General features: G+C 40.4%; 1 protein-coding gene across 1 annotated transcript; it reads right to left on the reverse strand.

The window, feature by feature from the left end:
- Window positions 1-7,408: 7,408 nt before the first annotated feature.
- On the reverse strand, window positions 7,409-10,449 carry LOC147461320 (uncharacterized). The gene has a single exon (XM_086500672.1). The coding sequence runs from the start codon at window positions 9,889-9,891 to the stop codon at window positions 9,337-9,339; it is 555 nt and encodes a 184-aa protein (XP_086356798.1). The 5' UTR covers window positions 9,892-10,449; the 3' UTR covers window positions 7,409-9,336.
- Between the last annotated feature and the right edge of the window lie 3,422 nt (window positions 10,450-13,871).

Raw genomic sequence — 13,871 nt, forward strand, 5'->3', positions numbered from 1 at the left:
AGCTATACCTGACTCAATTTGGAGTTGTCTATCAAAAGTTAGAGCACTTTTAGTGAACTGCACTTGAAACAACACTCAAAACAGTTCTAAGACCAAAACACAAGAACTTTGGCTTGTATCTTGGTCTCTAGAAGGTATTTTTAGCTCAAACTTGAGATTTGGGATGTTCTCAAGTATGTCTACAAGATCACCAAGTCAGATACCCCCACTATGCTGAGACATACATGGATCGCGATCCATGTTCCCTGTCAAAAAACATTTCTCCAAATTTTCCCAAATTTTGACTATGTGCAGACAAGGTCATATGCAAGCTATATACTAATTTTCAGCAAATTTTGAGGTTGAGGTACATGGACCGCGATCCATGTTCAACCACATTTGGACTTGATCTCTTAGCAGCTTATTGCACTCTATGTCCACAAGCTAAATCTCAAATCTTTTTGGATTTGGACTTGTTTTGATAGGCCAAATGGTCAATACAAGGTTTGCATTGTGGTTTTCAGTCTGTCACCTGTTTTGTTCCTTTTTGACCCAAATTTGCTCAATTTTTTTCCAAAATTGGACTTGGGGATATGTTTTCTTGTGTAAGCACTACTGATCTGGAAAGTTTCAGGTCAAGCTGTCACTATGGGTACATGGATCGCGATCCATGTTTGGAGCCCAAATTGACTTCTCTTGATACCATTAGAATCAGCATGACTAGTAGGTCCTATGGTATCAAATTTTTTGAAAATGGACCTCTAGATTGAAAGTTAGGTCAGTTTTGACACTTGCACAGAGTACTTGGCAGTTCTGGACTTTTGGTTTGGTTTTTGGTATCCAAATTCACTTTTGAAAAGACCACTAGACTCCTAGTGATGTCCTCTAGCTATGGTGCAAGTTTAGTATCATTCTGTGACAAAGGAACATGGATTGCGATTCATGTACCTATGTATGAGATTGCACTGAAACTTGGCACACAGCTTCGCCTTGGTCTCTTGATCCCTGCTATATGGTTTTTATGTGATTTGGACTTTTCCTGGCCAGGCAAAAGTCAATTTATATGTCTGTTTTAGGGTTTTACTTGAATAGTTTTTGGCTCTTTTCACCCACTTTTTGAACTTTTTTGACAAAATTTGTTTGGAGACTTTTGTTCAAATGGTCTCTGCTATACAGGCTGGAAAAGTTCCTATCCAAAAATTTCTCAGAGGTACATGGATCGTGATCCATGTTCCACCACTTTTGGATCTAAATTTTTGGTCTGCTAATAGTTTGTGATATTTGTAGCTTGCTCACCAAGAATTTTTGGATTTGGATCATTGCCCAACCAAAATTGACTTCTACAGTCTGTTGTGGCAATTTTGACAATGTTCTGTTTTTGGCTCTTTTGACCACTTTCTGCAACTTTTTTGCATATGGTTCTTTTGGGAAAATTGTTTGTCTATGTGTCAGCTATCCACTGCTCAAATCTCAACCAAAAAAAATTTCAAAATTTTTTAATGAGGTACATGGATCGCGATCCATGTTTGGAAGCCAAACTGACATTTCTTGGTAGCATCAGAATCAACATGTTTACTAGATGCTATGGTATCAAAAGTTTTGTATTTGGACTAGTTTTTGTCATTCAAAGGCAAGTTTTTCTGTCTTTCTTGCGGTTTTTGACTAGTTTCTGTATTTGGCTATTTTGACCAACTTTTTTCAATTTTTTGACATGGTGCCTTTTGGAAAAGTTGTTCCAAATAATATCAGGGATGTACCTGTCAAATATCAACCCAGAATGTCAAAAAGATACATGGATCGCGATCCATGTTTGGCAGCATTCTCTCATGAATTTTGTTCTGTTAGTTCTTTATGCCCTGTACAAGTCAAATCTCACGCCTTTTTGAATTTGGATCCCAAAATCTCAAGATTTGCCCAATTTTGTGTCTGAAATGCCTATTTTGCTGCTTTTGCCCTAACAACCAATTCTGATGTGATTTTTGAGTTTTTCTTTCAAGCAAACTTGATCAGAGCAGTTTCCCAATGATGTACACTGTAACTGGTCACTTTTCACCAAAAATGGTTTTTTGGGGTACATACGAATTATGTGTACCATACAATGCTAACAACATTCTGTTTGATGTGTCCCTTAGACTTGTTAATTGCACACTTGTGGTAGTGGATGAAAAATCGTTTGTAAACCTAACATTCTTTTCAACGTTTGGTGATATCTGGACACCTTGACCAAATTCATGTAGGAATTTGTTGTTCAAAGAATCAATTTTAAGCTTTTCAGGTGCCTCTGCATCTTTATGTTGATGTTGAACTTGCAATGCTTTTACTGGTGCTTCTAACGGTAATGCAAAATCCTTCGATTGCATTAAAAGTGACAAGTTAGATGCACTTAAATTGAGATTCACATTTCCAATTTGCTCCGTGCCTTGCTTGGCGGTTGATGTGTCCTTGTTGTTTGGATTTCTTGGACAATCTTCAGAAAAATGTGCACCTTTTTGTCCACAATGTGAGCAATACGCCATGACTAGTGGTATTTCAATCGGCTTTGTCATGTCAAGCTCTAGCTGAGAAGCTTCTACTTCTACGCTTGCCAAGTTGTCGGCATTTTCTTTTAAAACAGTGAGCATCAAGCTATAGACTGCTCCATCCTGACCTTTGTACCGTCTTGGCTTGGTTCTCCAATTAGATTAGCTTCTATTGGTTGATCTGTTGGATCTTGCAATTCTAGCTCTCTACTATAGATCTGACCACTGTAATCCATGTACAATGACCCTCATTGCATATGCACCAACTGTATGTTTTGCTGGCTTGTGCAGATTTCTGAATAAACATTTGGGTTGACTTTCAGAACTTCTATCTGCACTTTGTCTTTGAGCTTGCAATACTTGGCTCCACTGAAATCTGTGAACATCTGGGAGTTATCTGAATTTGGCTTTACTCTGATCAATAGAATCTTGGCTCCTGTGTTGCTTTTGCTACTCATCAAGTATCAATGGCCTTTTAAATCCGCGTACAAAAATTTATCCCCAGTGTAGCCATATAGCTGTAAAATCTGCTATGTTGCAGCTGTACTTGTGCTGCCACTGCTATTGGCTTGCTCTGCTGTACTTGAATTCTCTGCTCGATTTGAGTCCATGTTGGCTTGTTCTGTAAAAACTATCTCCTAGTAGATTTTGATATCAATTAGCAGAATTTCTAATGCTCGTACTATCCTAATCTGCAATCACATGTTAGTGGCCCTGTTCGTCCAACTGGAAGCTAATTTACACGCTTGATTTTGACAACTTTAAAAACTTTCTACCGCTCACGGCTTCGAGTCGATCTTTTTGCTCGCTTTTTTTGGGTGATCTCAGGTTCCCTTTGCGGTGCGTAATTTTCCTGGCTTTCTTTCTTTTGACTTGTTCGCTTTTGTGCAGTTTGCGGCTCTTCTGGCTTTTTGCGGTTTGTTATGTGATTCTCTGGCTTTGCTTTTTTGCTTTTCTGGTTCTTTTTGGCTTTTTTTTGGCTTTTTCTAGCACTTTCGATGACTTCTTTTTTATTTTTATTAATTTTTTGTAACATTTTGAATTTTCTATTTTTTTTAGTATTTTTATGATTTTTTATTTTTTTTGAAAAAGTTTCAATTTTTTAAATTTTTTTTTGTGAACCTTCTAGTTTTTTTATTTTTTGAAGTTTTTATAGAATTTATTATTTATTGGGATTTTTTGATCAATTTTTGTTTTTTTATGAATTTTTTTGTGAATTTCTATGATTTTTAATAATTTTTAGGGATTTATATGTGTCAATATTTGATTTTTTAATGATTTTTTAAGAGTTTTTTCTTTTTGATAATTTTTTTTTGGTGATTTTCTAATCCTTTTAAAAAAATTTTTATTGGAATTTTGAAATTTTATTGTTTTTATGATTTTCTAAATTTTATTTTTTAATTTGTTTATAATTTTTTTGATTTTTTATTTAATTTTTATAATCTAACCTAAACTCAACTAACTAAAGCTAACCTTATGCAAGCGGGTTGATGGCAGCCTGCTTACCTGGCAATGCGTGCGGGGTAGTGTTAACCCGGGTGTTGACCTCCAGCTACTGCAGCGTGAATGAAGGCGGCGATGTCGCGGGAGTCAGGGAGCTGAGTGGAAGCGTGATCTACGGCGGGGGTGCAGACAGCGAGGAAGGCGTGTCCCGAGGCTGCGCTGATTGCGGGGGTGGCCGAAACGAGAGGGAGAGTGTTAGGCGGCACGTGCAGGGCAGGGAGGTACATGCCAAAGGGGTGTGTGCGTGTGTGGAAAGCAACAAGGGACAGTCGAGGGGGTGGGGTACATGCTGGAGAGAGAGGGAGGTAGAGAGAGAGTTAGAGAGAGAGTGAGAGAGGTGTTAATAATCGCGATGAGGAATGAGGGAATTAGAGAGAGAGTGAGAGAGAGAGATAATAATCGGACCTTTGGGGAGGGGGCGGGGAGGAGAGAGAAAGTTAGAGAGAGAGAGTGATGGTGTGGGGTGGGTTCACACGGAGAGGGAAGAAGAAGAGAATTTTAATGACGACAAAAACTATCGCAAGAGATTGTAAAGATCTAGTCAAAGGTTTTATGCGCCGTAAGGCAAGGGCATTGAGCTCAAAAATTGTCTTTTTATTAAATTTTTATTTCCAAATGTCCAAAAATAGGCCGAAAATTAGTCGAAAACGTTAAAATTCACCCGAAAATCTCAAAAAATTGCCAACAAAATCCCAAAATTTCATGGAAAATTTCAGAAACCTTAGAAAATCATTGTCATTCACAATTAAATATTTTTGACACGCAAAAGCACACAAAAAGAAAAGCACTTTGTATCGAAAACACCATTTACGACAAAGTCATCAACCCGTCCCTCGAAAATAGTAAAACGCTCAAAATTTGACGAACAAAGGCCCGAGTGCATTCAAAATCAAGCCGTAAACACACATTAAAAAACACTCGTAAAGATCGCAAAACATCAAATTTTTATGGAATTAAGAAAAAATTAATGCAAAAATGAGCAAAAAATTACCAAAAATTTGTAAAAATTATCCAAAAAATAACTTTTTTTTGAAAATTCTCCACACATAGAGGATTAGAGCAGCCAAATAAAATCACAAAAACCACATCAATTCAATTGCCAAATAATTTGATCAATAAAATCCAAAGTAGACAATTAAACCGGAAAAATTAGCAGCAAAATTAGGTCAAAATGTGACGCATTTGGAGTGTGAAAATCCCTGTTTTGATCTAAAAAATGTAGCAATTATCCATTACACACACCAAACATGCAATAAAAAAATGAATCAATCATGTATATTAAGCACTTTTTAGGCACACACACACACACACACACACACACACACTAATAATTGGTAGTTTTTACCGATCTTTAGGTACGCACACAAAAGGGTTAATCTTGTCGAAATTGCAATGTGATTACACAAATCATTAGTGGAACATGACCACAACAAAAATCAATCATCATAATTAGAAAATCATTAAGCATACATTGATTTTTAGGTGCACAAACAAGGGCAAAATAGTGCACACACACCTAAAATTAGGCATACACACACTCAATTAAAATGCACACACACTTGATTTTAGTGCACACACACTTGCAATTGACCATTCAAACATGTGATTAGATCAATTAGACATACAATTAGCAATGTACAATCACCAATCAACAATTGAACTTGTCAAATTCATACGCCACCAATTCTTAAAAAATTGACATTACGACAGCATGAAAATGAACAATCCAAAGATTTCATAGCATCATAGCATCAACGTTGCATTGCAATAACATAGCATCAACATTACATTGCATCATGGTGGGATCTCTACACAATTCTACACATCTTTAGATTCTAGGGAGATTGAGAATACCACCTTGATTACCTTTCCATTGAAGATTGATTGAACGGTTGAAAGGTCCAATCCTTCATAGAAAAAAAGCTCCAATCCTTCATAGAAAATTAGTGTGTAAGTTAGCAAAATTAGTCAAATTAGCAAGGGGTTAGTATGAAATTAGAGTGTGTAAACACACAATTTGCAAGATACGATGACAATTAGGGGATAATTAACACATTGCTTCTTGCACACACAACTAAAATCCACAAAATTATAAACACACAAGTGAAATTAGTGAGGAAACACATTTGATTATGCCACAATTACACTAGCGTCGGCCATCATCCCTGGCAACGGCGCCGAATGTTGGGGGTCCCATCGTTGCATAGCTCCAATGGCCAACAAAATTATCAATCCGGAGGGATAAGCTACCTGGCTAGGGCATGGAAACACTCACACGATTAGTGAGATAATCATGACAACACAAACGGTTGACTCTATGAGGTGAGCTTCTCGGCCTATGGAGGAGCTAAGCCACAATGAAGGGCAATCTCCACATCCACTTCTCTTCACCTCTAATCAACCCAATCACACACACTAACAATCCCAAGACGTACCAACACTAATCCTATCATGCAACACACTAATCGCAACAAGCACACACACATAGATCTATCGAGCACCACACTCCAATTAAACCTACATGCACACACAAGCAAAAGAGGGAAATCACACAAGATTAGAGCGAGATTAACCACTAATTAGTTACAATTTAGCTAATCAAAGCATCATAGGCAATCATAAGAAACATTAGAGAGGCATAGTGAAACAGAATTAACCATTGATTAGTGTTAACCAAGTCACATGAGCAAGGAGAAGCTCAGAGACTCCATAGCCACACACCTCAAGAGCTCTCACCAAAGAGTGCTCTCAACAAATGAGCTTGAGAACCTTAATTTCTTTTACACACTGTCTTATATACCTAGGGTAAAAATATGCAATGTCCGGGTGCCCAAAGCCTTTAGGGCTTCCCCACTTACTAAATCTGCAACCTAAGCACAATAACTGACCTGTTCTTTACAACTTGGAACTTCCATTGAGCCCGTAACACATTAAAATATTACAATGGCTTGAAATAAATCAAGAATTTAATACAATACTTTGAAAAGGGAGAAATGAGAAGACCACCAGCACACAATCTGAATGCCTCTCTATACCCCAGTGATTTCACCGCACCCCTATCCCCCAGTAAACACACACCTAAAATCTCGATCTACAAACAATCAATGTCCAAGCCCGTACCCAGCCAACCCTAATTGTATACACCCGGTCGCAAAGCATACAATCAATTATCCCGATCTCGAACCCTTGATAGCATCATACACTCGCATATAAGTAGTCGTAATACCCACAGACACCCCAAGACCATTGGCAGACTCAAACCTTCCCGCTAGCCATCATACTCAAGATATCCACCACAACCATATAGGAAGCACTTGCTCACTTAGCATTGATTAAAAGCACACATGTACCAATGCACCATTGAACACGGAAGCAAGAGAGAAAGCGAACATTGGGTTGGGAAAAGATCAAAGCAATATCATGACAAAATGTCCCGATAAGGAGTGCACAATGATGGTACTTCAAAGATGTTAATAATACTCTTTCAATGCTTTTTCGACTTGCTGTCTCCTTGCCACAAAATTCAATTATGGCTCTTGTCCTTTCTTGATTTTGGCATCCTCATAGCTCGCCCTTATTATCTTGCGACTGACTGGCCGCCTCTTGCTCTGGTAGCAGCCACTTGATGGCTTTCTTTACCGGCTTATCTTGGGGCGTGCTTGCAAAATCTAAAGACTCCCCAATAACGCACCACTCGGTAGCGTCCCTGGCGGCCTTCTAGAGTAGCCTCCTCAAGCCAGCTCTGTCAACTCACATCCCATACAGGGCCGTCACCCCTTGTCTGTAGCCCCTCCGTGGATATTGTAAAGCTCCCCCTTCTAGGACTTGGCCCGTGGAGGCCTTCCTCTGTCCGGATCACCCTCGGTCGACTGCAACCCCTGACTCCTCTCCAAAAACTCACGCTCCTCCGAGCTTGCTCATCTTGGCAGCCTCCTGTATCGTGAGCCCCCAAACTAGCGACCTCCTTCTTGGTCCCAACCCCTGCAGGCTCAAGCCCCTCCTGAACTGCAGCTCGTTTTTTTAGCATGGCTATTTTTAAGGAAATATTTTTTTTGACCTATGGCATGGACAATGTTCCCGCGAGCAAAGCAAGCCGTGATCGAGTAATCGTGCTTAGCTCCGCATACCTTAGCATGGGGATTAAGGCTCTTGTGCCAGGGCCATCATGGCTGCAAGTAAATATAAACCGCTCCCCAAAGTTGGTCCTCGGATGTCGAGATCTCCGCCGGGTGCCACCATGACTTTCAATTGGCCGATATGTGCCTTCTTTAATCTCTCCGACCAATTGAGTTAGAAAAGCATCTTTGACCTGCTAAACGCCACATATTGCATACACATCACTGTGTGACCTGCTCCAAAATGCATCTGAGTCATGCGAAAGTGCGATACCATCAACCTGTTTGATGCCATATTCCTGCAGCTGACACTTTCATAGGTCGACACGATTTGGGTGCACCATCATTGCCCACCCCCGCGTTGAGCATTCATGCTCAACCACAATATTATTTAAATAAAAGAAGACTGTATAGAGAGAATGATATAAAATAGCTACATAGACTGCATAAAAATTTGATATAGTGGCTATATAAATAGGATAGAGATAGAGAAAAAAGAGTCTGCTGCTAGGATCAAATGGAAAGCTCAAAGCTTCCCTAAGCATGGTGTAGAGTCCACCTGGATCAAAAGTAAAGCATTGCTCATTGCCATCCACCTGTAAAGCATGTATATCCAAGCCTTCCTTTGCACATGTAGGCCAATAGACGCGCCACCCTTCCAGCTCTTCATAGCATGGAGCTTTGTCACCCTGCATCCATAAATCTTCGTGTTTGATATAATCATACATTCCTTCACTTGAAGGACCTATACCATAAGCAGCTATCCTATCATATGCTAGAGAACTCTCGATAGTATAGTCCACTTCAAAAAAGTCTCGCAATTGATACAAAGATACCTGTAAAGCAACCTCCAATAACACATGTATCCATAGCATCACATAAAGTAGCAAAACCCTGCAATTTGCCTCCACCTACTGCATAGCCAATTCTGTATATGCTTCGTACAAATATGTATCCAAATCTTCTAAAATTGGCTCCAAAACCAACTCTTCATACCAAAGAGTATGACCTGCTAGAGCTTCAACTTGTTTATCAAATACCTCATGACCTGCAAGGTTGGTGGCACCTTCTTCTTTGCATGGAGCCTCTCTCTCATAGGCTGCACCTGTATCAGTTTCCATAGAGTCATCTGCCGGAGCTATCTCTCCATGGCCACAAACCAACTCCAAAACTTCAAAGTGCACCTCGACATGCCCATCAAGACAAGGTTGCCCCACCCCCTACATAGATAAATCACTTTGACATACCTCTGCTTCTGTTTGTAGCTCCTGCAAGTCATCCTCAGACACCTGCTCTTCAACCAAGTCGGATGCACAATAAAACCATACCTCTTCCTCCAATAGGGACTCACCATCACGAGACACAAGAGAAGGCTGCTCGACTGGCCGATTCACACAAGGCATCTCCAAACTTGCATTATGCTCCTCTTTGACCTTCAACGGACTGGCAGAAAACTCGTATACATTTGTATCCACTTCATCTACATGAAAAACATCATAAGTCTCATACCTTGAAGACATAGATTCTGTCTCCCATGTAGCATCTGTGTCCAAACTGCTGCTAGAGGTCTCAGAACATTCGGACCCCTCTTCTAAACTTGCTGATTCTTGCACCACTGCTACCTTCCTTGTCGCTGGTTCTGCAACCAACACTTCGTCTTCAAGGCCTTTTATCACCTCATCCCCTTGAGCAAGCAAACTAGGTGGCACTCCAAATATGCCTCTCTGTATTTGTATTTTTTGAGACGTGATTATCGCAAGAGAGAAAGCTAACATTGGTTGGGAAAAGATCAAAGCAATATCATGACAAAATGTCCCGATAAGGAGTGCACAATGGTGCTACTTCAAAGATTTTAATAATACTCTTATTTCGATGCTTTTTTGACTTGCTGCCTCCTTGCCACAAACTTCAACTATGGCTCTTGGCCTTTCTTGATTTTGGCATCCTCATAGCCCGCCCTTATTATCTTGCGACTGACTGGTCACCCCTTGCTCTGGTAGCAGCCACTTGATGGCTTTCTTTACCGGCCTATCCTGGGGCATGCTTGTAAAACCTGAAGACTCCCCAATAACACACCACTTGGTAGCCTCCCTGGCGGCGTTCTAGAGTAGCCTCCTCAAGCCAGGGCTGTCAACTCACATCCCATACAGGGCCATCACCCCTTGTCTCTAGCCCCTCCGTGGATACTGTACAGCTCCCCCTTCTGGGAATTGGCCCGTGGCGGTCTTCCTCTATCCGGATCACCCTCGGCCAACTGCAGCCCCCGACTCCTCTCCAAAAACTCATGCTCCTCCCAACTTGCTCACCTTGGTAGCCTTCGGTACCGTGAGCCCCCAAACTGGTGACCTCCTTCTTGGTTCCGACCCCTGCAGGCTCGAGCCCCTCCTGAACTACAACTCATTATTTTTTAGCATGGCTATTTTTAAGATTTTTTTTTTTTTTGACTTATGGCCTAGACAATGTTCCCGCGAGAAAAGCAAGCCGCCATCGAGTAATCATGCTTAGCTCCGCATACCTTAGCACGGGGATTCAGGATCTTGTGCCAGGGCCATCATGGCCGCAAGTAAATATAAACCACTCCCCAAAGTCAATCCTCGGATGTCAAGATCTCCGCCGGGTGCCACCATTACTTTCAATTGGCCGATATGTGCCTTCTTTAAGCTCTCCAACCAACTGAGTTAGAAAAGCATCTTTGACCTGCTAAACGCCACATATTGCATACACATCACTGTGAGACCTGCTCCAAAATGCAATTGAGTCATGCCAAAGTCCGAAACCATCAACCTTCTTCATGCCATATTCCTGCAGCTGACACTTTCACAGGTCGACACGGTTTGGGTGCACCAACGTGACCATTTTGGGAAAATGTGTAACTCCAATCTTTATTGCTTCTTTCTGTTGATTTTTGATGTGCATCCGTACGCCTTTGGTCTTTAGCAGCTTCTGTTAACTGACGTTGACTCAGTTAACAATTTGGCTTGAGAATCATCATGTCACTTCACCCATCACTTATACATATCTATCTCATGCCACATGTCAACTTTGAGCCCAAAAGATCAAGAAAATCTCAGATTTTGTCCAAAAACGCAGTAAAGGCTATTCTGTCCAAATTTTGAGTTAATTGTCACATTTTTTGATCCAAATCATCCCATATCTCATATAGAGTCTCTATAGCATTGATGAAAAAGTTAATAATCGCAATTATTTACTTTTTCACCAAAATAAGCTCAAATTTCAACTTTGATCTTATGGGATCAAAGTACATGTTGTGACAAGCCCACCAATCAAGTTTGATCACATTTAGATCACAAAAACCCAAAATACCTTCATATCTATTATTTCAGAGTTTGAAGCCCAAATCTGTGGCACCATTTTCACCCAATGCACTCAAGTGAGACCACATTTCACTCAGAATATCTAAATCACGTGTTTTTCAAGCATGTGAAGTCAAAAGTACAAAAAGATTGAAAATTTTTCCTACTGTAAATAATCGCGCTTTGGTTGAGAATTTTACCTGGATTGCATGCTTTTGATCTTTACATGTTTCTATGCATCTATGCATGCTCCAAAATTGATTTGAAGCAAAATGGACATCATTTGCCAGCAATCCAGACACAAGGCATTCCAGAGCGGAAATTGTGGAATTTTCTAACTTTGACACTGTATTCTCCTATTAGGTGGAGTGCAAGCGGTTGAGAAAGAAAAGAAGAGGATGACTCAGAAAGAAAAGCTACAAAAAATTTCACCCTACTAGTTGGATCCTAGTTCAGTGAAAATGGCCAAGGTAACCTACCTATCAGAGGAACAGCTTGAAGAACACAATATGACAGTCTTCACCAGTAGATTCAAGAGTGAAGATGGAAATTAGGTAGAGTTGAAGATGCTACCCAAAGAACTTTATGATGTAGCAGTGAAGCCAGCCACAAAAGAAGCCAACAAAAGGTTAGGGCTTCAAGAATGCTATGATCAAGAGCCCTATGAGTATATTTCCAGAGAGCCTATGAATTATTATCAACAATCAAAGAAAGTTCAGATCACGAATCAGCAAGGCCAGAAAGTAGAAGTGGCCATTCCTTCTGTTGGCATTAAAGCTGCCAACAGAAGGAATGACAATGAGGGCCAGAGATAGGAAAACAACTGGTACATTCACCAAGATACAACTGTTGCCACCTTCTCTGACCTAACTCTGAAGCAAGTGGAGGATCCCGCCCATCTTTATCATCAACAGTTCCATTTCCTCTCAAAGAGACCGCCCCAAGATACACTACTCCAAATCATGAGGTTGCAACCACTTTCATGCAAGTGTTGAAGTCAACAACAAGGAAAACAATAGATCACCCTCAATATGTGCTAACAACACTCAAGAGCACAAAGAAGAAAGGAAAGGTGACATATCTGGGCACTCCAAAAGTTCTAACACGAAACGCATACCATGCTATTGGAATGGTCAACAACTTGCCACCATCCCCAAATTAAAATACATGGATAGTATCATCTCAACCCTCTCCACAAACCACTAGATTAAAGAAGAAAAGGGTATATAAATCAGATAAAGAATTAGCAGAAAGCTCGCCTAAAGCCCACAACAGTGAAAGCTCTAACAATGCAGAAAAGAGAACAAGGAGAGAAGAAATGAAGAAGAAAGTAGTGGCAACACATCAAGAAGAAACACAACAAAAAAAATCAAGGTTTGAAAGAAAGAAAGAATCAATTGAAAGAAGTCGCCAAGCTGCAGGAGAAAACCCGGAGTCATGGAGCTCCAGGGAAATCAAGGGTCCTAGGACCAAGAACACCACAAAGAAGATTGAAGAAGATCCGAAGGATCTACTTGAGAGAATGTATGCAGAAGTCGAAGCCTTGAAGGTACAAAAAGCTCTAGAAGCGCAAAGGAAAGCAAGAGAAGAGCTGGCTACGCAACAAAGGCAAGCAGAAGCTGAACAACAAGCTGAACCACATCATGAAGAAGGAGAGATGTCTCCAAGACCCACTTCACCCACCAGTGAACAAGAAGATCGTCACATGCCTAGTCCAAGTCCTTCACCCACTGCCAAATCCAATGAAGGCGAGGAAACAAAAGGGAAACAGAAATAAGAGGAGGAGCCAGTTATGAACAATCAAAGGAAACATACAAAGATGAAGTTGGGCCTTCTACAACAACACAAGCAGAATCAGTTGAAGAAGCTACAAGCCTCAAGAAGATTCAGTTGAACCATCTACCAAGCCACAAGCAAAATCTGTTGCACCGTCAAAAGAGCCGCAAGTCGAATTTGCTGGAACTTCTAAGCAGCCTCAGATAGAAGCTGAAGAATGGGAAACAATGGATGAAGTGATCATCCAGGTAAATGAATATGCAAAGTAGAACAGAAAAGATGCAAACAGTAGCTCTTAGCCGCAATGCTAAAGCTAAAGAGTTGGAACAGGTAATTGATGCTCTCCAAGGTGAGATTGAAGACAAGATGATCATCATCAATAATCTACAAGAATAGATCAAAGAGCTAAAAAATGAAGCAAAGCAACACCAAAGTATCAAGGAGAAGCAACAAAAAGAAATGAAAGATTTAGGAGATCTTCTCACAAAGCTGTCAGATGCATGCAAAAGCAAGGACTAACAGTTGAGTGAAGTAACCAACGAACTTTTAATCACTACTCAGTCAGTACAAAAGCTCCAAGGGCAAGTAAATGTAGCAAATGCTTCATTGCACTACTCAGAGCAGCAAATCAATGACCAAGCGACATTCCTAAAGCTGATTAGGAA

Source organism: Adiantum capillus-veneris, chromosome 3 (assembly GCF_014529385.1).
Source record: "Adiantum capillus-veneris isolate H3 chromosome 3, ASM1452938v2, whole genome shotgun sequence".
Lineage (NCBI taxonomy): Eukaryota > Viridiplantae > Streptophyta > Polypodiopsida > Polypodiales > Pteridaceae > Adiantum > Adiantum capillus-veneris.

What these genes read in the sequence shown, in the direction of transcription:
- LOC147461320 (XM_086500672.1), bottom strand. Translation starts at nt 9,891, where the DNA reads ATGTTAGCTTTCTCTCTTGCGATAATCACGTCTCAAAAAATACAAATA.